The sequence below is a fragment of the Canis lupus genome, chromosome 12, assembly GCF_011100685.1.
Source record: "Canis lupus familiaris isolate Mischka breed German Shepherd chromosome 12, alternate assembly UU_Cfam_GSD_1.0, whole genome shotgun sequence".
Classification (NCBI taxonomy): Eukaryota; Metazoa; Chordata; class Mammalia; order Carnivora; family Canidae; genus Canis; species Canis lupus.
The window spans coordinates 21992639-22019070 of NC_049233.1; the positions used below are offsets into that span (position 1 = coordinate 21992639).

Sequence of the window (26432 nt, forward strand, 5' to 3'; positions counted from 1 at the left end):
ATGTACTGAGATTGGCAAAGGAAACTAAAAACTTCATAAAATGTTGAAAATCCTGATTCTACCTGTCACAGCATACTGTGTCATTTCAAACTAGCTGCTGAATTGTGATGCCAGACATTACTTTGATCTGCCAGTGGGTTCAGGATGAACTGCCAGCATGGCAACAGAGGATGAACTACCTATTCCTCCTCAATCTGACTTAATTACTTATATAATTATAAATCTTACATATGAAAAAGGATTCAGAGGACATTTAGTCCAGTATTTTACTGAATGTATGATCCTGTCTGCACTTATATCTTTACACATCTTCTGTTTAAATACTTCTGATGACAGAAAATTGATCATTTACAAGCCAGACACAATCTGGGTTTTCGTATATGGCTACGACGAACTAATGACTACACCAACAAAAACAAATAGACAACACTGGACAGACTAGGGTTTAATTTCAAATGCTGTGGCCTTGGGCATGATATTTAATCTTTTTGAGCCTCAATTTCATTCTCTGTAAAATGAGATCAAGGGATAATGGTGAAGATCTGCATTTATGCATACCAAGTGCTTAGCATATAAAATACATAACACTTCATAAGCATTAGCTAAAGGATGATGATTGCTTTAAATCTCTTATAGTATTAGCTACCAAATGTTGGTACTTTCAGGAAAATCAAACAGACGGTAGTTTTCATTTGTTAGAAGGAAAAGGAGGAGATGCGATGTAGTCATTTCCTCTTTTTATTTTAAGGCTTCAGAGAATCCCAGATGATGCAGGCTGCAGCTTACTTATTTCATGACTGCTGGTTTTCTGTGGCCAGAACATACCAGTGCAATGGTGGAGCTACCCTCTTATTTGAGTAGCTTTTCCCTTACTTCCTCCTTCTCATCTAACAAATGTAGTTTCTCTTAAATGATACAGAATGTATCCATGTCTCACAATTCTGCTTAGCTGCTTGGCCATGGCATACTCAGGTTTCCTGTCTGCGTTAGTTACCCTTTGCTTCATCATCCTCTGATCCATCCCAGGGCAAAATGGGAGAGTTTTGCTTACAGAAGAGCAACGGACCTCTTTTCTTCTCCACCTGCCATATTGGAATGCTCCATTGGCACCTGGAAGTATAAAGTTATGGTCATTTCCTTCCATTGTTGCTATTCCATCACATTGTTTGATCAGAGTGATGTTTTAGAACTAAATTTCTTTTCTGCCCTCATCTCTGATACTTTCTTTTAAACTTCCTTTCTTGACTTGTATAACCTACCAATGCCCATCCACTCAGTTAAGCTGATGTCTTCTGTTGCAGAGAGTCTAACCCCGTCAAATAGGAACACGCAGAGATTGATGGATAAAGAAATTATGATAATCATTCCTGTGCCACACAGTAGCATTATAAAGCCATTTAATCAATATATGAAACAAGGACAAAAACAATAGGATGTCCATTTGCTGTCTCTGTCTTTTGTAATGTTGCATTTTGCAAAAGCTGGAACATGTTCCAGTCCCATTCCACTTTACCTCCTTGTTTGCGAAGTTACATTCTAGGGAATGACGCAGTCATCAGTGTTACAAGGAAGGGGTGGGACAAGCAGTCAAGTGATTAACCGGATGAGGGCTTATGTGTGGGATGTGGCAATGCTGCACCTACTTAAGGTGGCATGAGCCCCTCTAAGCCATCATAACGACTTGCATGAGGCCAAAGCTGCTCTGCTGAGCTCTCAAGAGATCAGAGTCTGATGTGAAGATATAGCTGCATGTCTTTATTATGCTATTATGTAACAAGAAAACAGCTCCTGAGGGGAAAAATAAACAGATATGTCCTACTATAAATACTTTTTTATATGAGACTATGCCCGAATGCTAATGTATAAATTTTTTGGTGTATTTCTGAAATTTTAATTATCTCATTGACCTGACTACTATTTTCTTTCATTTATTTATTTATTTATTTATTTATTTATTTATTTATTTATCTATCTATCTATCTATCTATCTATCTATTTATTTATTTATTTATTTTTTTGTAGCAATGAAGTTGGAGCAGAAGCTGAAAACACAGGCTGCGCTGAAGTTTTCTGGAATGCTGGTGCTAATCACTTGCTAGATTGGATGTTTGATTTTTTTCAGTATGAGTGTTCCCTTTGTCAACTGCAGTGCAGAAATGGAAGGAAAAAAAAAGTATCCTGCAGGCATATAACACCGCAGTACTCTACTAACACCCAGTGTAGGAAAGATTTATCTACAGCTTCTCGCACCACTGTTAGAGCCTGTAATGCCTTCTATTAAGCTGACAGCAATACTAACATGTCCCTAAATTTAGCAGCCAAATAAAGAAGAATCATGGGTAAATAGAAGAATGATTGTGACTATTTTTCAACACCAGTTTTATTTAATGCATACATTATTACCGAATCAGGTTTTAGTTCCCCTTTGATGTATTTATTTTTTTACATGTAAAGAAAATGAACAACTTTAAAAAAATGGGCCCCCTGCCTGCTTTCAGGGATGCTAATATTCAGGGGTCCACTGGGGTAATCTTGAACATGAGAAAGTTGGTGTTTCACATAACTCACACAGTTTTCTTGTTCAGTTTGGGTTCTATACTATCAGGACTTTACTAGGGGGCAGCCCAGTGATATTGAACATAGTGGTGTTGGGATGTTTTTCACATCTTGTTGTCACATGATTCTTGTGAAGGCTACTTCAGAGTCAGTTCATACTTATAATCTTATGAGCAGTAAAGACAACAGAGCAAATCCACACTGGTATCATAATCCTGAGAGCCCACCCTCCAGCATACCAATGCTCACCCTATTGGCCATGTTCTATTTCTTTCATCTCAAGTAGTCTGTCCTAGCCTCGTCTACAGGGTTTCCTTTTTATAGCCTTCTGTCCAGCTGGGAAGCCTAGGGTAATACACACTAATCAGGAAACCATGGCAATTCTACACAGTGAGCTCCTGATAGCAGGTGAGCCTTGGTAATGGCTCCTTTACTTACTTCTTGCACATAATCCTTGCTCCCTTGGAGCTAGCTCTGATTGAGCCACATCTTTCTCAGACCACTGCTTCATCACCCCATTATCCTGCCCAAAGCAAAGCAGGGAAAGTGGTCTACAGAAGAGCAACTGGTTTTTCTCATTCTCCACATGTCATTTTTGGAACGATGTATTGTCAGTCGTCGATCAGCACCTGGAAGTATAAAGCTCTCCTATCTTCTCCGTTAGTGTGTGAGGAGCAGCAAGCAGAGCCTCATTAAAGCTCCTGCTCATCTCTGTCCCCCAGACAAAAAATATTTCTCTATCAACCTGCTAAATTGTGTGAAGCATCACTTTAGATTATTAGTTATCACATGCCAGGCCTCATACCAAGTCCTTCCTGTGAATTGAATCTAACCCTCACAATGAGCTTGGAAGGTAGGTAATGGTATTACTTATACTTATGTATTAAGTATAAGTATTACTTATACTTAATATTATATTATTATATTAAGTATTATATTATTATATTATATTAAGTATATTATTATATTATTATACTTAAGTATTAAGTATAAGTATTACTTATACTTATTACTTTATATTTGTGAAAACAGATTCCAAAAGATTAAATCGAGCTAGTAAGTGGTAGAGGCAGAATTCAAATCTAGATACTCTGACTCAAAGACCAGCCATTTATTGAACCATTCATTCATTTCATTCATTCATTCATTCATTTTTTTGACCTTGGGTATGAAAAGTTGAGTTAATCACACTCCCCAGTTCATGGCAGACTGCCATTATAAGTTTGGGTAAGTCCTTCTATGTATAAGTTGATTAGATGATTGATTATCTTTTATAACAATATCTGTCTTTCCTTCCCATGCTCTGGGCACACATTCCTATGTGTTTAATGCATATTCTCTACTTATGTTTTGAAGATGTGCATTATTTTTGTCTGCATATATATGACATGTAAAGGATACTGGTTTTTTTTCACCCAGCACTATGGTTTTTAAGTTTTTCAAAAAAGATTTATTTATTTTAGACAGAGTGAGGAGGGGGAGGGGCAGAGGAGAAGGAGAGAACCTGAAGCAGACTCCTCGCTGATGTGGAGCTAGACTTGGGGCTCAATCCCATGACCTGAGATCCTGACCTGAGCCAAAATCAAGAGTCAGATGCTTAACCTACTGAGCCACCCAGGGACCCAGGTTTTTAAGTTCTATTCACAATGTTCTGTAGGTGTCAAATGGATTATTTCTTTATAGCTACATGGTATGCTTTCATCAATATCACCTTCGCACCTGTCCATTGGTGGTCTTTCAAGTTGTTTTCTTATAACAGGTATAGTCGTGATGCACAACCTTACCTATGCTCCCTTATTGATCTTTGTGAGAATTTCTGTGGAGAATATATACCCAGGATTTGAATTGTTTACTCATGAGTACATGTACGTAATTTGACTAAATCCTTTCAGAACACTGCTCTTTTGAGTGGATATACCCATTTTTTATTCTCACCAGGAACACATTAGGGTGCTTATATCCCTGGGTTCTTCTCTACGTTTGAAGGTCTGAACTTTGAAACAGGCCCTACCATCATTAAAGGCAACTTCTAAGATGGGAGTTTTCTTTGAAATGGTGTCCTATTCATCTTAACTTTCCCAATTCTCAGAGACTTTTATACTCCAACTCAATGCACTTGTCAGAAATTGGCTTCATTTCATTGATGAAAAACTTGAACCACATAAGTAATTTGACTGAGGTCACCAAGATAGTGAATGATAAACCAAGAACAGAGTCTTCTAATTTTCCTACTGTGTTGTTTCTACCAAAACAAGCTGCATCTGAACACGATAGTCTAACTCATTGATTCAGTTTCTTAGCAAAAATCAGTCTTAAGAGCATGGGTTCAGGAAGGGTAAATGTTGGTTGTGGGGAGAACATGGATGAACGTTGGATTCTTTTTAGTTTGGTTGGTACTGCAATGAGCAGCTGGAGCTCATTTACATGAGGAGTTCAAGAGTACAAGGTTGAACACGTCTCACAGTTAATTCAACTCGAGGAAAGGAAACAGGTAGTTCTTGGAAAGTTTGACCATTAGCCTTTACAAAGTTATGACATCTTTCTTTATAGAACTTTTTTTTTTTTAACTTTTCATTGTGTAAACCTAAAAGGACTTATTATTTTCTTGTGATATTTCAGTTTGGAACAAATAGAAAGTCTATTGAATATTGTTCCTTATGGTCTCTGAAGTTATGTATAAGAAAGAAGAATTAAAGCTTAAGTAATTTGGGAACATTTTCAGAATTTTATTTATTGGGCAAACAGAAAATTCTGCAGTTAGGACTGAGAATAAAAATCCTTCTTTAACTGGAAGGCCATCAATTTTCATGTTTGAAAGAATCTTTATCTCCAGGAAATTAAATCAACTGTGTGAGAGGATAACTTCATTTGTAAGAAGAAGAGATTGTTTTGCTTACAGCAAGTCTAGAGTCCTTGGAATAACTGAATAATAATTAGGAAATATTACTGAATTTTTAAAAATATATTTATTTATTTGAAAAAGAGAGCACAAGCAGTGATGGGGGCAAAAGGAGAGAGGCAGAAGGGCAGAGAGAAGGAAACTCTCCACTGAGCAGGGAGTTTGATGCAGAGTTCAATTCCAGGATTCTGGGATCATGGCCTTAACCAAAGGCAGACACTTAACTGACTGAGCCACCCAAGCACCCCATGAATGTATTTAAAATATATATTACATGTTGGAGGCTTTCTATGTTTTTGTGGTATGTTGTAAAATTAAACATTATTTTCCCCCTCACGTTTTAGAATGTTATTCTCAATTTATTTGACCAGAAATCCATTTTTCTTCTTTATATTTTATTTTATGCTTTAATGAATACACCTTAATTTCTTATAAACATTTTCTAATGGATTTATTTGGAATTGTTCAGTATTACTTAAACTGTATTTAAGTATTACTTAAGTAACAGTATTAAGTAACAGTATTACTTAAAAGTCCAGATTTTCCTAAGGGGGAGAAAACTTAAATATGTACTTTTTCCTCCAAGTTTCCAGTCCTACCACTAAGCACAGATTTTACTTGCAGAAAAAGAGCTGAATCTCTAAACAGAAATGTATTGAACCGCTACAATAATTTTTGTTGAAGGACAGACCCTAACCTGGGATAAATAGGAGTTTTAGAGTATGACATTTTAGCGTTTCAAAAAATAAAAGTTGAAAATTACAGTTCCAGTTGGTTTTATATTTTCCTCAGGAAGGAAAAGGAAAAAAAAATAACTTCATCATGTTGATAAAACAATGAAAAAGCATGTGAAATAAGTTATTTGAAAGTTACATTTACCTCCAGCAGCCAATATTTGTAGTATTAGAGTGCATTTTAAATGGATAATATTTAATTGCTTTTAATGTCTTAAGCTTGTCTAGAGAAGACTTCATCTTTGACAAAGACACACATATATAATTATTCTTAACATTATATTTATTGCAAATGTGGATGTTGAGTTGCTGTGCTCATGTAGGAAGGAAAACAGAACAGTCTCAGGTAAAAACTTCGCAGATAAACTAGCTGTGACTTCTTGGGTACCTATCAGTCTACCTTTATAAGGCTCAGCTTTTTCATTTGTAAAATATGTGCCAGACTACATTTTTCTTCTCTTGGTTTCCTTCCAGCTAAAATAATTATGTGAATTTATTATGCAGTTTTAGGAAATTCAACTCTACACTCTGAAATTGAGGAACAGAATAATTTGGGAAACATGGCATATTTCAGCTCCCTGGGTCTCTGACGGTCCTAGCTTATTCTTCCAGAGTTACCACGACCGTTTGTATCAGAATGAATGAGGGTAGTTTTTTAAAAAGTCATTTTCTATTCCTTTTCCATACCTATTGAATTAGAATATGTGAAGTGGGGCCCATAAATCTGTTTTTTTAAATAAAATCTATGTGTTACTACTATGCAGGTGAACTTTGGATAATTGTAGATTCTTAGATCAGTATAATAGGTAAGAAGGAAGAATAGAGTATGTTCTCTATGGCTAAGATAAGCATGTTATAAAATTGTTTGCTTTACTGGTGGTAGGAGAGAAAAAGAGAGAACTTATATTAAGTGTTTTTTTTTACATCAATTGAGTAAGAGTGAATAATATTATAATTTAACTGAATATAGTTATGCTAAGTACATGATAGATCTAAGAAATGATCTAGAACTGGCAATATACTACTGAATTTTGCAGAAGAGAAAAGGATTTGCCATTATTTTGGTTATAAATATTAACAATTTAGAGTGGATCCTAAGTCAAATATACAGAATGGGAAATTGGAATGATTAAAGGAATAGTTTACATTTTTAATTTTTCTTCCACATGCCAATTGAGACTAAGGAATGAAGGAATTAGCATCTGTTATGGGCCCCTGCAAAGCTCAAGACCAGAGATAGACTCATGTATATACTTTACCTCATTTTAATTTAATCATTCTCAAAGTCATACAAGGTGAACATTGTTGCCTCAGTAATACTGAGAAGTAAGTTGAAGCTAAGGGAGATGAAATCTTAAGGCTAGAGAGGATATAGCAGGATTGGACTTGAATTTTGGTCTTTTTTTGTTCCAAATTTCTTTATATTGTATAAGTGTTTTTCCATTTTTCTCCTGCTACATGCTAGAGAATGCTCCCTTAGAAAACACATCCCCTTCTTTAAGGGCACATCACCAGGAGCTGCTGAATAGAGATCACAACAGGTGGGAAACCTCTCCACCAGCTTGGGCTGCAAATAGTTTCGAGGCTTTTATTTTTGAGATTGATAGCTCATGTCTGCCCTTGTCTTATGTGTACGAAATCTGAATGCCCATGTCTTGACATTGTGCTCTGGTTCCCTTTGCCCAAAGACTTCTTCATGCATGATGAACCCTCTTTGGGAACCTAGCTTCCACTTAGCTCAGCCAGTCTTGATGGTCAAGCAATTCTTAATGAACAAAATCTGCCTGGAGGTGACTTGTTTCTTAAACTATGGAGAACTAATGTATTTTTTTTTCTTTTTAAAGAAATTCTGCCTCACTTGGCACTCCATCATGATAGAATAGGATTGATTTAGAGATTATATGTATTTCACTGGTGTGCCAGCTGTCTTTCACTCCTTTTTCTTAGAGTGCTTTACCACTCTGATGTTGAAAACTGCTGTTATGCCACACAGTTCCCTGAAGAGTCAAGAAAGTCTAGTGTGATTCATTCACCACTTCAGAGCACATTTGCTAAATCAATCTCAATATTATATATAGAATGCCACCTCTAGTTAAGGCTGGCTTGAACACATACCTATGTGCAAAAAGAAATCCAGTGCCATCTCCAAGATTCCCGTGAATTCTCTGGGACTTCTTTCCTAACCTCCTATAGAATAAATTCCTAGCTCCTATGGAATATTTATGCTCTACTATTTATCTTGCTGCTATACTCTCAGAGTGTCTTCAGTGTGGGTTACAATCAGTTTCCTTTATAATGTCCACCTAAAATCTCCTCCATCAAGGTATACAAAAATCATTTACTGGAGATTTGTGGGTAATGTTGAGGGATGGGGGAGACAAGGACACTTAACATGGTATCAAATGACAGGCTATTTTTTTTTTTTTTGACAGGCTATTTAATTTGGATTTTAGACTTTCTTGTTCTTACAAGGGAATGAACTACTAATGCCAAATTGGTGTCTTCAGTTTCTATCTTGGAGCTTGGGGCCTTCTCCTGTTTTCTGACTCCTTAGCTCCATTCCATGCTCAGACTGCTTATTCGTTTTTCTCCTCTTATTTTAATATCTCTTTTTTGGATCTTCTCCCCACCAAGCTTATTTATTTTCCCCTATAAAAGTGGTTTCTTTCCTCAGAGCCTTTCCCAAGAGGTAAAATAATTATATATATCATCCAAAACATTCAGCTAAAAATCTACCGTAATTTTTTCTCTTTTTCTTCCTTTAAAACAAGTGGAGATATTACAAAATATAAGCAAATTGGAACCATCCATAGTAAAAAATAAAATAAAATAATAATGGAACCAAAAACTATTGTGTTCTTCTACTCTGAAGTTGTCTGTTCAGGCATCCTCTATCTAAGGATACAGGGCTTCCATGACAAGTTGCTCTTCAGCCCCTTTTCCCTCAAACCTTCCACCTTCTTAATCCTCTTAGTCACTGACATGTGCAGACTCTCATTGTCAGACCCCCTTTAGATTAGCAATTTGGGTGTGAATCACATCCTGGACTCTAATCTGATATTTCCCTCAGGTGCTCATCCCTTAATGCTGTGGACCTATAATTTAGAAAATTTGCTATATTCTGTCTCTGGTGCAGCTATGGAGACTTTAAGGCCCAGCACCAACCCATACAGGAATGGGGTGAGGGGTCATTAGACTTGAACCATTTGGGAGTCTTAACTACATACAATATGTAACTCTGATTACATATTGAATAATAAGCTATGTTGAAGGTGACCTGTGCTTTCCACTCTATCTTAGAAGTAGGTAGTAATATTGGGAGAAACAGTGAAAAGTGCTGTTGATTGAAAATACACTTGAATTTCTGGAAAAATGCCGAGAAAACTTTTCAGTTTCTATTGACTGGCTACATGAGAGTTGTACTTGCTTTAGAGGATTTAAATGGAAAAGAATATGTGAAATTAAGGTTTGCATATCAACTCTGAAACCCAAAGTCATTTTTGTTTCACAAGACACATTTTTAGGCTTATTAAAAATATTACATGTCAGACCATTTCTTCAGTAAATGCTTTATCTCTACAATTAATAAAAAAAATATAAATGGAAACCTGTAGCTGACTAAACGGGTCCTTTCAGTTTGCGTCCTACTTCCATTTATGCTTGGAGCCAGAACTTTACTGAGAAAATGTGTTTTGTTCACTTGATAAGCTTCTGCTTTGTTGAACTGCCTCGGAGAATGAGTTTCAGATATTTCCTACAAGGAGAGCTTTTCTTCTCTTCAAGGCCAGCCAGACACAAGCTCATTGAAGATATTCCTGGCAAACACTTTCCAGCCATCTCTTAGGGTATGAGAGCTGGTTAGGCAGTCATCTCATGACTGGGGCTCTGGCAGTGTCATGACCTGTTAGCACCTTCACCAGATTCAGGGAAAGGAGTAGCCTGGGCAAGGGAACAAAGGCAGATGAGCTGTCAAATGAGTCATATTTAATCCAGTCATATTCCCCCATCTCTAAGTGCTTCTAAACTTACTTCTCAGTACACACATACACACACACACACACACACACACACTTTCTTTTCCTCACATGTATACACACACACACACACACAGATATACTCCTATACTTCATCACTAGCAGCTGAATTATAAGCACTCTTTTTTTTTCTTTTCATTTTGATGTCTGTAGAATAATCTAAGCCTCCTATGAAATATTTCAGGGTAGACCAGTGAACACCAGTGAGATGATATATGTAAGTCTTTGTACAGATGCAAGAAATAAAGGCTTCAGATAACTCTTTTCCTGCCAGAATGGTAAACCTCTGACATAGTCTCCCCTACCTCCCATCCTGTACTCATGGAAGAAAACACTCCAAATCATGGTCTTGAGCTATGGAGTTTAGGTTAGCCTTTAGAAGCTGCCATTCAGAGTTCTACGTAGCTATGATTAGACGGTAGTTTATATTCATAATGAAATCTCATGGCCTCTTCCCTGAACTGTTGCAAGTTAACCTTTTGACTAGAACCATTCTCTCTTGCTGTCTGAACCAACTCAGATCCATAGTACTCTCCTTATCCTTGAGCAAGTGGGGTCTATTATGCCTTGAGCTCTGCACTGTAGGAAATACTGAGATTGGGGTGCTTTCCTCAAAAATGTCTGAACTCCTCTTTGGCTGCTGAAATGAGTAATGAGGATTGACAGTATCACTCAAACCAGGCCTCCTAAGTTTGTAGAACGAACTTCATCCCCTTCATCTCATCCTATCTTTCTCTTATTCAGAATATCTTGACTCCCTATCTTATTTTTGGGTCAACGAGGTTCTCTGGGTTGTCCCATGGTCCCATGGTCAGGCGCCCCAGTTCTAGGAATGTGATCTGGTGAGATGATCACTCTAGCTACCTGTGTTATTTCTTTCACAGAATCATGCAAGATTGGGCTTCTATATGGTGCTGACATGCTGGTTTTTGCAACTCCAAATGCTCATTTAGATGGAGGTTTCCCCAACACAGTCTTCCTGCAATGTTAACACCATTTGTGATCTGACGCATGTTTCCTTCCTACTAACGTCTAGCCCCGCCCCTTAGTGTTTTATGTTTTGTTTTTACCAAAGAAAAGAAATACCCAAAATTTTGCTTTCAAAATTAAAACTTATGCATCCTGGTTCCTAGTGTTATTGGAACCTACTGTCATTGATTTATTAAGAAGGGGCATGGAAGTAATTAAGGTCAATGGGATTTAAGAGGAGGTCTTCTTGGAGACTTCTAGTAAGGATTTCTTAGCTCTTAATAAGGGAAACAACTTACAACTTCAATCATTAGTTGAAAATACCCTAATTCAAAATTGTATTTGATATATCTAATCTAGCAAACATCAAAGCTTAGCCTAGCCTGTCTTAAATGTGCTTAGAACACTTACAGTAGCCTACAATTGGGAAAAATCATCTAACACAAAGTGTATTTTATAATAAAGTATTGAATATCTCATAATTTATTGAATGCTATACTAAAAGTGAAAAGCAGAATGGTTGATGGCTATAGGCATACCTCATTTAATTGCATTTTATTGTGCTTCATAGATATTGTGTTTTTTACAAACTATAGGCTTGTGGCCACCACGCATTGAGCAAGTGTACTGTATCATTTTTCCAATAGTATTTGTACACTCTGTGTGTTTGTGTAACATTTTGGTAATTCTCACAATATTTTTTCAAATTCTTTCATTATTATTATATTTACTATAATTATCTATATGATCAGTGACCTTTGATGTTATTTTTGTAATTGTTTTGGGACACCACAAACCATACTAAAATAAGATGGTGAACTTAATCAATAAATGTTGTATGTGATATGACTGCACCACTGGCCTCTAGGTATTCAAGTGAAAGGAAGAGTTGCACATCTCTCACTTTAAACCAAAGCTAGAAATAATGAAGCCTAATAAGGAAGGCACATCAAAAGCCAAGGTAGGCTGAAAAGTCTCTTGCACCAAATAGGTTGTAATTGAAGGCAAAGGAAAAGTTCTTGAAGGAAATTAAAAGTGCTAATTCAGTGAATACACTTATGATAAGAAAACAAAGCAACCTTATTGCGTTATAGAGAAAGATTTTGTGGCCTAGAAAATCAAGCCAGTCACAACATTCCCTTAAGCCAAAAGCCTAATCCAGAGCAAGACCCTAACTCTCTTTGGTTCTCCTAATGCTGAGAGAAGCGAGGAATCTTCAGAAAAGAAGTCTGAAGCTAGCAGAGGTTGGTTCATGAAGTTTAAGGAAAGAAGCCAATTCTACATCAATGTAACAAGGTGAAGCAGGAAGTGCTGATATAGAAGATGCAGTGAATTTTTCAGAAGATCTAGCTAATTTATGAAGGTGGCTACACTAAACAGCAGATTTTCAATGAAACAGCCTTATTTTGGCCTTATATTGAAAGGAGGATGCCATCTAGGACTTTCATAGCTAGAGAAGAAAAGTCAATGCCTGGCTTCAAAGCTTAAAGGACAGGCTGACTTTCTTGTTAAGGGCTAATGTAGCTGGTGACTTTAGGTTGAAGCCAGTGCCCATTCACCATTTGCAAAAATCCTAGGGCCCTTAAGAATTATGCTAGATCTACTTTGCCTGTGCTCTATAAATGGATCAACAAAGCCTAGATGACAGTGCCTCTATTTATGATATGGTTTACTACATATTATAATTATACTATTGAGACCTACTACTCAGAAAAAAAAATATTCCTTTCAAAATATCACTGCTCATTGACAATGCACTTGGTCATCCAAAAGCTCTGATGAAGATGTACAATGAGACTAATATTATTTTCATGTCTGCTAACACAACATTTTGCAGCCCAAGGATCAAAGAATAATTTCAACTTTCAAGTCTTATTAAGAAATACATTTTGAAAAAAAAAAGAAAAAAAAAAGAAATCCATTTTGTAAGAATGTAGCTGTCCTAGATGGTGATTTTTCCTATGGCTCTGGGCAGACTAAGTCAAAAACCTTCTGGAAAGGATTTGCCATTCTTTTTTGTTTTTTTTAAAGATTTTATTTATTTATTTATTTATTTATTTATTTATTTATTTATTTATTTATTTATGAGAGAGAGAGAGAGGCAGAGACACAGGCAGAGGAAGAAGCAGGCTCCATGCAGAGAGCCTGACATGGGACTTGATCCCAGGTCTCCAGGATCAGGCCCTGGGCTAAAGGTAGCGCTAAACTATTGAGCCACCTGAGCTGCTCCAGGATTTGCCATTCTTGATGCCATTACGAACATTTGTGATTCCTGGACAGAGGTCAAAATATCAACACTCAGGGGCATCTGGAAGAAGTAGATTCCAAACCTCATGGATGACTTTGAGGGGTTCAAGACTTCCGTGGAGTAATTAACTGTGGAAAGACTGGAAATAGCAAGAGAACTGAAATTAGAAGTGGCGTCTGAAGATGTGCCTGGGTTTCTGTAAGCTCATGATAAAACTTGAATGGGTAAGGAGTTGCTTTCTATGGATGAGCAAAGAAAGTGATTGCTTGAGATGGAATGTATTCCTGGTGAAGGCTATGAAAATTGTTGAAGTGACAACCAAGGATTTAGAATAGTAAATAAACTTAGTTGATTAAGCAGCAGCAGGGTTTGACAGGAGGGATTCTGATTTTAAAAGAATTTCTACTGTGGGTAAAATTCTATCAAATAGCATCAGATGCTACAGAGAAATTGTTAGTGAAAGGTAGAAAGAATTGATGAGGCAACTTTTACTGTTGTTTTATTTTAAGAAATTGCCACAGCCACCCCCACCTTCAGCAACCACCACCCTCCTCAGTCAGCAGTCATCAACATGGAGGTGAGACTCTCCATCAGCAATAAGATCATGACTTGCTGAAAGTTCAGATGATGGTTAGCACTCTAGCAATAAAGTATTTTTAAAAGAAGGTATGTACATTGCTTTTTCAGACACTTAATAGACTATGGTGTCTGCAAATATAACTTTTAAATGCACTGGGAAATAAAAAATTCATTTGACTCACTTTATTGTGATATTTGCTTTATTGCAGTGGTATGGGACTGAATCCACAGTATCTCTGAGGTGTACCTATATATCTAGACTTGTTCAGTGTGGAACGAGAGTGTTGGATTAGTGCCAGAGTGAGGGAGTTAATGTAATCGTGTTTTATTGTATTGTTAAACACTTCAGAAGAGAGGGGTAGCAGGTTCCTAGTTCCTACCAAGGGAGGAACTGGAGAGACTAGATCAGCACATGGCAACAATCTGTGTTAGGGAAGAGATTGGCTTTGGTAAATTGAAAGCTTCTATCCAATTGTTTTCCCAATATAAGAATATTAGACTATTCTCATAACTAAACAAAAGTCGAATACAACTATTTTAGGGAGTCTGAGTACATCTAGAGGCTCGGGGTTGTATTTTAACTTGTTTAAACTTGGAACAGCTACTTTGGAGAAAGTCGCCTCAGACCACATGAAGACCCATAGGTCCAGGGCCCCCTCCCCTGCCAATACAGACTTTTCTCCTATTTAGGGACACTCTCACCCTGCCTTAGGCATGGCCCTGACTATGGCTCATCTTCCAACACATGACAGCTTGGCTCTGTTCTCTCACAGAGACCTGTTCTCGGTGGACTGAGTAGAAGTTAGGACACTAACTCTTCCTCTGATTCTTGGTATGAATGTGGCCACGTCAATGACTCTGCCTGGGCCTCAGTTTCCTTATCTGTGAAGTAAGTATTCCACTGCCTCCCTTATCAAGTGACATCTCAGAACCTTCCTGGAATTTATACTCTGAGATTCTCTGATTAGTATGTACCAACCCATGTTTCAGCAAATGTAAATGATTGTATGAAGTCATTAACCCTGGCCATTTGGCCCAGGGAACTGTGGTCAGAGCTTCAAAGTTCATTAGAAACTAGTCATTAACCAAGCTGTCCGAGTCTTGAGTTGTATGATGTTATTTTCCTAGGAAATGTTCAATGGAATTTCTGAACAAGTATGTCTTACAGATTCCATCACTGCCTATGTGGTCCCTCCTGCTTTTGTACTTCTACTTCACAAGCTTTATTACCTAGGGCTTCCTCCTTTCCTTCTTTGCTCTGATGCTTATATTTCTTCCCCTATATGATTTATGATATTTTTTGTATTTTATATTTTCTCACCAAAATTTTTCAGAGCTTGAGGTTTTCTTTTCCTTTTATATTCTGAAATGCATTTCTATGATAAAAACAAACCAAAATGAACAGTCTTCGGGCTAAGTCTGGACTGGGTTTAAATTCTCCTTTTGTACTTACTAGACTTGGGGAAAGTTATTGTCTCTCTGAGTCTGTTTCCACATCTGCTGAATGGAGATACTATAGAACACTTTATATATAGTGCTGTTTGAGGATTCAGTAAAGATTAGTTTTCTGTGCAGTTTTTCATATTACTGAGAACATTACTAAGAATAAGCCCCAGTAGGGGGTCTTTATCCTTTGCCTTTAGTTTAGCCTTACTCATATTTAGCCAAACTCTGCATTTAGAGGAGTCCAAGTGAACGAAGAGAAACACTATGTATAAGCTCATTCATGCTCAGGAAAATGGTGTTTGGGGTTGTGCTTTAGAATACCATTTTTCTTTTATCCTTCAATATCTATGACATACTAGGCACGTTTGAAAATTATAGCTATGCTTTCTTTCTTCCCTGTTTGAGCTGAACACCTATTAATTTATCTATCTCATACCCCCTCAATTCCTCTAGGAATTCTCCAGCCCTTCTACCTGTACACCAACCGACTACATAGTCACTGTGGGAGCTGTGGTGTACATACAACTGATATGATGATGTATCGTTCAATTGTACAGAAATGAAACCCTGGCTCAAGAACTTAGCTCAGTCCATATTAAATTGGTCACAATGAGTAGTACATATCTCAGACTAGATCAATTGATTTCTTCTCCAGAGATTTGGAGTTTGACTTGAGAGAATTCATTCTATCTTTTATATAGGTGGCAAGATATTGGACAATTTCAGAAACTTTCTGAGCTATTTTCCACAGTGGATATAGGCAAATAAAAAAATGTTATTTGCACTAAGTGACAAAAGAAGGAAATACATGGAAGGAAATAGAGATGAGAGTGGTTAATCTGAATTTCTTCTGATCTCACAGCCACTGGTTCCATGGATTTCCAAAGGGCTGCCTGGTTCCCTGCCTACATAAGATCTTCATGCACCCTTTTATTGAATGTCCTTGTTTTTGCTTAAACTAGTTTGAGTTGAATTCTGTTACTAGTAACTAAAAGAAGTGTAACTGAATGATATGATATTAAAATACAGCCTGCTTATCTGGGTGGCCGTGGAGCACTTAGAGACAAATGACCTCTTTTTTGTAGATTGCATCATGTATTGTTTCCAGCAGTATTCTTTACTCCTCTTAAATATGTGTTCTAATGATGTTCAGATTAGGTTTTCCAATGCACTTTAGCTTAGTTTAGACTTATTAAGGAGTGTGGTTCACTAGAATCCATTGGGATTTTTTTGTGGAGAGTTCTGTTAAAGTAGACCCAAAGGAGAGTCTGGTTTTATCTTTTTGTTTGTTTGTTTGTTTTAGATTTTATTTATTCATTTGAGACAGAGAGACAGGGAGAGAGAGAGCAGAGAGAGAGAGCATGAGCAGAGGGAGAGGGAGAAGCAGACTCCTTGCTGAGCAGGGAACCCAACGTGGAGCTCGATCCCAGGACCCAGAGATTGTGAACTGAGCTGAAGGCAGATGATTAACCATCTCAGCAACCCAGGTGCCCAGAGTTTGACTGGGTTTAAAGCAGAAGACTCTAAAAGGAGGTCAAGTACTATTCACTTAGGATCCATTTAAGCAACTATAGTGTGTGACAACCATAACCCTTCCATCATGTTAGAAAACTAGTGGGTATAGTAGAGTGTTTCATAGTAATAGCAGGTCACTTGGATATGAAGAAAGTAGCTGGTATTGTACAACATTAAAATTATGAATTCTGAACTACCCTGTCTTAGTTTGAACCATGATCTTGACACCAATTATGTGTCTTTGGACAAGTTATTTAAACTCACTTGTAAAATAAGAACATCTACAGTAGTAACCTTCTAAAATGCTGTGAAGTAATACTTTAAAAAAAAATTAGACAAAGGGAGAGAGAGAAAGACGTGGAGGAGGGAAGGACAGAGAGGGAGCGAGAGAATCTCAAGCAGGCTCCATGCCCAAATCCATAGTCAAATGCTCAACCAACTGAGCCACCCAGGCACCCCGAGGTAGTGTGTGTGTGTTTTTTTTTTTAAGATTTTATTTATTTATTCACAAGAGACAGAGAGAGAGAGAGAGAGAGAGAGGCAGAGACACAAGCAGAGGGAGGAGCAGGCTCCATGCAGGGATTCCAGGATCATGCCCTGGGCTGAAGGTGGCGCTAAAACGCTGAGCCACCTGGGCTGCCCCCGCCGAGATAGTATTCTTAATAAGTAGACAGGGTCATAGTAATCATAGCTCAATAAATGTTAGCTATTATTTTTATCATCACAACTAGGTTGACTTCACCAAGTTTAGAAATTCTTGTGTACCTCAGTACCTAACTGAAATAAATATCTGGAATTTATTTATAATTTTGGAGTCTAATTACTTTACTTATGTATTTCTGTGTGCTGGTTAACATTAGCTTTTAAACTGTATGCAGAAAAATTAATAAAAAATAATTTTCCATCTTTAGCAGTTTAGAGTCTAATGGGAGGTCTGGGGCAATAGTTGAATAAGATGAAAAAATAATATAAAATATATCCCACAAGTGCAAACCTGTACTAAAAATAATAGCATGTTTACTGTAGGTACAAAGATCTAGCTTATTTTTCTTTTACTATATACTCAAATGTATGGATTACTGGTGAAAATGTAGGAGACTTGTTTCTCAGAGGATGAACTTTACCTAAATTAAAAGAGAGTAGAGGCAAGAGTTTAAAGAGGTAAACAGATGAAGCTCCTTGGGACAAGAGAAGCATCATAATAGACCTGAACTTGGAGGTAGAGATACTCTGAATGTCTTTCAAGATTGTTTGAGCACCTGCCATGTACTATGTGCTATATTAGTCACTGAATTTGCAAAGACAAATAAAAATACTTACAGCTGACAGGAAACACTCTAGAGTGGCAGACACATGAATAGATGTAATGGGGGATGATTCTTGGCAAATATTAAAGCCACACATTCTCATATTCTTCCTAAATGTGTTTTTTCCTGCAGCCTCCACCCAGCTCAGTCTGAGCTGCCAGGCTTCCTGCTCCAGGGAAGGTAAAGGAGGGTATTGCTTAGAAAAGAGGCCACTGATTAGTCTTAAATTTGGAATTGACTTTCTTGACCCTTTTAGGAAGTTAGTAGCTCTGCAACAAATTGTAAAAGAGGAAATAATTTTCTAAATTATTTAATCCTCCCTTAGCATAATGAAAGATAAGTGAAGATTGGATTGAAGAGGTAGATTCTCTATGCCAGGGGTAGAGAAATCTGAGGACTTTGAAGGAGGATGTAGAGAGTCAGCCCATGACCTTGAGGTTGGTGAGAAAAGTGAAGGGAAAGATGTAACACAGGGGGCAGAAGATGCCTGAAAGAATACTAGCCTTCAGCTTGGTCTGTAAGTGATTGGGTGGAGGTGGCAACAGAAGGATTCCAGGTAGCTCTCTGTCTCCCCAAGGTCCAGCTGCAGAGTTCAGGGGATTCAGATTCCCAGATTAACCTCTGGGAGTCCAGAGAGCTAGTAAGGGGTACATTCAGAATACAACAAACAAACAAACAATGTATGTTTTCTGGGCTTCAAGCCCTGAGCCAAATAACTAGGATCACAAATTTTTATGGTAGGTCCAACATGTCACCTAAAATGCATTGTCATTGCATGTCTGAGAGTAGAGTTTGAGGCAGGGAGGATGTATATGCAATACCCAATACGGAGAGAACTTCTTTGTAGGTGTAATGTTCTTTGTTGGTATGATGTGACCTTCAAGTCCTTAAGGATAAGTAGGGATGACTCAGGTAAAATTAGGAAGGTAGGATTGGCATTCCAGGTTTGAGACACCATATGAGCAAGGGTCCAGAAGGAACAATATATTCTGGGTACTGTATTTCAAATGGTTTAAGTACAGAGTTTGAGGCAGGGAACAGACGGTAGGACAGAGACATCAGTGTAGGAGGTTTTCTGAGGGGAATGTTCTCAATTGATGACACCTGTCAGAGAGTCAGGGGGGCAGAACTGGGCAGAAGTGGGGAAGCTGAATCAGGAGGAGTTATGACAGAGATCTTAGTGAGATTCCCTAGTGAGCTGTGGAAATGGGATGACTCCTTAAATTTGTCACAGATTGAAACAAAGAGAGGGCCTTTGTATTCTCCATTGACCTTGGACAAAGGGTGCCACAAGGATGAGGGAGTAACCTTGGGTGAGGCAACTTCCTTTGGTTGAAGGCAATTTCTGGAAAAGCATTTAAGCTGTGAGTTATCAGTTGGCAACATTTCAGGGGCTGGAGAAATGAGTGCATCAGAATTGAAGGAGAACCTGGGCAGCACATCTCTGCAGCTACTACAAGGTCTATGTTTGCAAAAGATGAATTTAGAGGAGTAAGCTCTGACCAGGTAATGCAGGGCTTTATGAATCATGTTTACAGATTTGGCCTTTTTTTTTTTTTTTTTTTTTTTTTTTAAGAAACAGGGAGCTATAGAAAGGTTTAAGCAGGAGCTTAAGTCAATACAATCATGTCTGCATTTTAAAAAGATCACTATGGCTGCCATATAGAGAATTGATTTGAGAGAGCATCCTAAAGACAAGGAGACCTGTGAGGAAGTTGTGGCCATCAGAGATAGGTGTGATGAGAGTTTGGATTTATAAAGTGAAGGTGGGGAAAAAATAAAAGTGATATATCAAAAAAAAAAAAAAAAAGAAAGAAAGAAAAGTGAACTGATTCAAGAGATATAAGAGGAAGCAGAAATTAATGGGCCTGTGTAGGTGATGGAAAAAGATGGATGAAGCCAGGGAATCTGAACTAGGAAATTTGGCCCAAGACAATGCCATGTGGTGTGCATTTCCTATTCCTTCTTTCTGATGCACCTACAAATATACTTGGCAACATCCTTGCAGTTAGAAGGGACCATATAACTATGTCTGGCTAATGAAATGTTGAAAGAAGCTATATATATGTTATTTTGGGGGCAAAGTATGGAAACCCCTGAGCCATTAACCATCTTTTAATTCCTCTTTGGTGAGAAGCAGGAGGGCCATATGTTGATATGGTTGAACCACAGAATCAAAGCAGCTGAGACTCCTGAATCACACCATCAAGGACAGCTGCTTTGGATTGTTGCCCGGTCAAGAGAGAAGGACCTTGTGTGAGCTGGAGACAAACTTATAATAGTTATGCTTTTGAGATTTGGGGGCTGTTTGTGCTCACAGAATAAGGCTAGGCTGTCCTGACAAATACTGGAACACAGAGTTTTTCTGTGTCATGGGGTGTGTTTGTGTGTGTTTCTGGAGGCACAGAGAGATGGGAGTGGAAAAGGCAGAATGTGAATTGAGTTTTATTTTTTTTATTTTATTTTTTTTTGAATTGAGTTTTAGAAATGTTCAGTTCAAGATAACAGAAATACATAAGAGAACATGTCCAATATGCAGTTAAAATTGGGCAAGGCATTTGAAGCAAAATCTAGGTTAGAGATACAGATTTTGAAAGGCATAATAGCCAATAAATGAAGTCATGTGAGGGATGAGATTATTAAACACTCCAAGTTAAAATTAACTGAGTGTATTATTTTCCTGTTCCTAGTCTTTTCTAGTCCCTTTTAGAAAGCAACAGAATTTGATAAAACTTTACCCTTTACTTTTAAAATTGCACTTACTATATTAGTCAATCTCAGTATCATCATACATTATAAAGCTATTTTCTTTTTGTCCTTTTTTTTCCTACTTCATAGTACTGTAGGCGTCAGGGTGCCCTGCTTGAATGTAAGTAAGTAGAAGAGCCAACTTTAACTTCAACTTCATAGCAGAGCAGGCAAGCCAAACAATTATCATTAAAAACCTGCAATCAGTTTCCATCTTCCTTGAGGTGATGTCTCAAACTAAAAATAGAAGTTGTTTTGAAAAATTATCTAAAGGGATCCTTTGGTTACACAAATGTAAAATAAGTACCAATACATTGCTGTTGACAACTATAAAATAATCTGAATGTTGCTATTTTAGACACAGAAGCGATGAGAGCTATTTGGTAATATAAGTTTTATATGATTGAAATAGGCTTCATAATGCTACAGATTTTCTTCCTTTTGGGGGATAGAAATGTGAGATGGGATCTGCTATAAATTCAGCCTGCACTGTTGTTGAACCCTTGCCTACTATTGTTTAGATACATGTTTTCATTCTTGCTTAACATTAGCCATTAGATATCAAACCCAACTCTGAGTACAGCAGCAAAACTGTAGGGGCATGAGATTTGTACCATGTTGCAAGTAGGGAACAAATAAAGTTGTTTCTGCTTGGCTCACCCTAAATGTGGACTAAACTGTTAATGTCCTTCACACAGATAACCTACCTTTTTTATATTTATATTTTATATTATCATTTCATATTAATTCTGTGACTCATAAACCAAGTCACAGAATGTAAAAGGAAGGCAGCAAAATATAAGGGCCAGAGCTCGAGATCAGGTTTGGTTCCCTTTGATTCCAAATCTTATACTTTCTTTTCTTGACCACGCTGTTTTAAATGAAGTCATTTCAGATGCATTATTTATATCACTCTATATTGTCTAAGAGTTGTGTTCCCCTCCTTCCTATGCTTCCTTCCTTCCTTCCTTCCTTCCTTCCTTCCTTCCTTCCTTCCTTCCTTCCTTCCTTCCTTCCTTCCTTCCTTCCTTCCTTCCTTCTTTCCTGTCCTTGAAGCTTTGAAACTAAATTTAGAAAGAGGTGTTCGTTTCCATTCCCCATCTTGTTTGTGAACATGGAAACACTTCCCTTGGCTGTATTCTAGTGTTCACTAGAGTAGCTGCTCAGAATGACTCAGCTTTTCTAGTCAGATGGGGTGCCTGCTTCATGGTGTGGAGGAAAGGGCCCATCCCTATAATAACACATCAAAAGTTGCCTCTTTCTAATGAAAGAAAGGAGCCTTGTCCTTGTCTGGAACCATTATCCTTTTCTCAACCCCCACACACCTATCTCACTCAGTGTTTCATCTCCCTTTCCTCATTCTGTTCTGATTAAACATCACCCTTTTTGAATGGGTCATTATCAGGATCCCTGTGAGTAAATGGGATGTGAATACCCTGAGGCTCCCCACTCATGAATGCAAACTCTCTTCCATTCTGCAAAGGGAAGAAAAACACAATTGCTGAATATTAACAGCGTACTAGAGATTAGAATTCAGGATTAGACAAGATTTGCCTAATGCATTTATTATCCAAAGGTGAACGATGGGATAGAGAGGGGCAGAGCAAGAAAATAATTCAGAGGGGAAACATATATACTAAGTGTCTATTTATATCTGGTAAAGAAGCTTTTCTACTTATAAATTTTCAGTTTGTGGGCTCTCACTATATGAATGAAATTATTCAATTAAAAGCACCCATCACCAATAGATGGGGTAGGTAGTAATGTTAGGTTTTGTTAGTCATTGTATTTCTTGAGTCTTAGACAGGAAGTCTGCAACACATGTGTTAGTTTTGAGGTAATTTATGATCATGGTTAACCCCATCACAGCAGATAAATGCAAAATAAGTGCCAAAAAGAAAATACATGATGGGATGGAAAGTAGAGGTAATTTTTATAAATTAAAAGTGATAAAGAAATAGATGTGGATTGCATAAGTATATGAAATGACTCATTTTTCAGGAAGAACAAATCCAAAGGGCATATCACAAATCATAAAATACTCGAAGGCCCTGTGTCTGTACCATTAAAATTAATAGGCAGGAGATGAGGAAAAGTGATTGAAAAAAAAATGGAGCAGTATTTGAGCATGTGGCTTCAGCAGTTGGTTTTAAGTCTGACCCCATCTCCTATCATACCAGTAAAATCATAATTTCTCAGGATAAGACTTGGAGACTGGCTTGCTTTTATTCTTTACAATTTTTACTTCCCAGGTGATTCTAATCTGCAGCCAATCTGCCAACTATTGGGTTAGGAGTTCAGAAGCGAGGCTGTCGGTTTGTAAATGAAAGAGCTTGTAAGCATTGAGTGTGCTCTGTTGTAAAGTTAGGATGATTACCTCAGGTTGGTGGAGATTGCACAGGCTTAGAGCTCCTTCAGATTTCACACAATAAAACTAGTGATGAGCCAGTAAATATTATTGCTGTATGCTAACCAGTTCCTTTTACCTACGTACAGATCATAATGAAAGTGGCTGATCTTATTCACATATTTTCATAGAGATGCAACAGTAATATTTTGAAAAAAGATTCCTAATTGAATATATATATCAGCAGAGGATAAGACAATGTTTAGTTTTAAATCCTTTTAGGGAAATGTATCTAGGGCCACAAACTAAAACCTTGGTGTTTCTTTGAATTTTAAACGCACTGACTTCAGTGCATTTAAGATCAGCCTTAGGCAAACTAATTTTTTGCAAATAAAGGAGCTTCTGCATGGTTCCAGTACTCTCTTATAGATTGGTTTATTTAATCTTCAAAGCAACTCTATAAGATTCCTATTTTGATATATGAATTAACCAAATTTATATGAAGATAATTAACTTGATCAATGGCTGGTAAAGAATTTCAATTTGATTTTGATTTGAATCTAAGGCTAAGAATCATTCTGATATACTGTGATGTCTTTCATAAAAATATACCAAGGACATTGGGAATGTCTTATAGTTCATGGGGAAAAAAGTGATTAAAAAAACTTTTAGTAGGGTTCATGAAGTTCTAAAATAAAATTCTTACAACCACATTTAGACTATTCAAATATCTTAGAGTCATGCTTCAGCCCTGCCTGAAGATGGGTAATGTCACTCACTTTCATTGCTTTTACATTGACTGTATGTTGATGACTTCCAAATCTATGCTTAGAAAAGATGGAAGCCAGTTCCTCATTAGGCATCTTCATCTGGATAATTCACCAGAAAATAAAACAATAAATTGCAAGCTGAGCTAAACTTTGCCCTAAACTGCTTCTTTTATAGCTAATGTTTCCATATGGTCATTTACACCAGAAATCTGGAACTTATGCTAAGAAACCCCCATTACTTTATTCCCACATCCAATTAGATAATTTACAAATTTACTCCTTTATATGTCTCTTATCACTTTCTATTTCAGAACTACTTCTCAAGGGCAATTACTAGTGTAGTTTCCAGACTGATTTCACAGCCTTCAATCAAACCCTCATCCAATCCATTGTCTATTCTAACATGATCTAGCAAAAATGCTCTCCTGACTATAATCTTGTCTTGTTATGAACCATAGAATAACTTCCTGTCTCACAAATTCTTTACTCACACATGACAGACACTGACTCTGGTTGATATTGATATTCCTAGAAATTAAGGAAAAACTGATCAGAGATCTTGGTTAGTAACTAATGGACAGTTTGGGGAGAGTCAGTATCTGACTGACTCCACTCTATGTGGTCTATATACTAGGCACTCCACTCAAGATTCACTCTCTTAGGAGAGAGTGACTGGCTCATCTTAAGTCATAGGAGACCCCTGAGAGGTGGTGAATGTAAAGAGCTGTGACTGATGGTTTCACCAGGGCTACATGGGGGGGAAGAGCAGATCCCCAAAGGAAAGCTCATGTGGTTAATCAATTATTGGACGAGCAAAAACAACTGACTCCTATCGTTTTTCATTTTAAAGGAAATCTCTGCTTAGTATATCTTTGTCATTCAAGGTCTAAAATGATCTGGTCCCTACCAGTTTTTCAAGTACATCATATGTTTTCTGTTTCTGGGTCTAGAATTTTATCTATTTGACAAATATCCCTATTTTCTCATTAAGACTCACATGAAATATCATTTCCTTAGTATTATCTTTCCTAATTCTACCAGGAAGGATTGACCACTACCTCTTTTGTGTAAGTCCTCTACATGTCCCTGCAATAGCACTTATCAAGGCTCATTGCAATAATGTGTGTTTTGTTGTTGTTTTAAGAAGTTAAGTTGTCTGCCTATTCTAGTTGTTCTTTAAGTATTAGGATTATGTTTTATTAATCCATGCATCTGCAGAATACATTTGGAGTACAACATATATTTTTTTGAGTAAGAGAATGGGTGACTACAACAGTTTTTCCTCAAAGCTATACAGGTAGAAGTGTGCTAAGACAAAAGATAGCAGGCCTGTTTCTTATTTTTAAGTGCTTCTTGGGAAATAAAACATTAGTGTTTTTTATTAGCTCTAACAACTTTTTACATTCTCCATTATTTCTTGTTTAAGTATACTGAAATTAGAATTTGAAGTGAAAGAAAATTTGGTTTTACTAATATGCACAACTTCTTAAATCTAGTAACTTTTTTCTCTGTTAGCTTTCTCCCCCTGGTAGTCTTTTACTATCCCCTTTGCTTTCACGCATTTCCTTTCATTTTTTTCTTTTCTTTTTTCTGTTTTATTTTTGATTCTGGTCATTCTGAGGTTTGAATGGCTTCTCTCTTATCCACATCAAGGCAAAGAATTGGCAATATGACCTCTGTAGGAGGCCCTTGAACTAAAGTGGAGATCTGTTGGAAGGTAAAATGGGACTTTTATCAGAGCTTCTCTCTGTCTTGCTTGTAGGCCCAAGTAGACACATCCTCCTGGAGCATTAGAGGTTTTCTTTGGTGCCTGATGTCTAAGGGGATATATCCTCCCCAGCTGTCTTAATCTGCAAATGAAATTTTATGTTAGAAAAATAAATTTAAAAAAAGAAAGGATGTTGAAATTGCTATTTTTCAAAAAACAAAAAGCAAGAGAAATGTTTAGTTATTGTAAAAGATTAGAAGATTCTGAGTGAAATTTCTAATGCCTGGACCTGGGCCCAGTGTACTGAACCATTGTCAGTGGGGAGGCTATTTCAAAATCCTCTTTTCCATTTCATGGATCTGCTAAGTTTTTAATTGTTTTCAGTGTTCTCAGTAATGTGTAATTAGAGACCAAATCTGCATTAACTGGTAAATTTCACAGAAGAGTGGAGTTTCACTTGAGTGTTTTTATAATGTACAACTAATCAGTGAAAAATTCTATGATCCTTTCCTAGATCTTTACTCCCTCCCATACTCTGTCTACCTTAGGAATCACTTGGTTAGAAAGGATCT

The 26432-nt window shown here is 37.2% G+C and overlaps 1 protein-coding gene across 15 annotated transcripts in view; it reads left to right on the forward strand.

The window, feature by feature from the left end:
* The window catches only part of MLIP (muscular LMNA interacting protein), a 257011-nt gene extending 254662 nt beyond the window's left edge, over nucleotides 1-2349 (forward strand). For all 15 annotated transcript variants that reach the window (XM_038554347.1, XM_038554337.1, XM_038554338.1 and 12 more), the window contains one exon: nucleotides 2023-2349. In XM_038554347.1, the coding sequence (XP_038410275.1) occupies nucleotides 2023-2028 (6 nt within the window). In that variant the 3' untranslated portion in view covers nucleotides 2029-2349. The remainder of the gene's footprint in view (nucleotides 1-2022) is intronic.
* Nucleotides 2350-26432: the final 24083 nt, after the last annotated feature.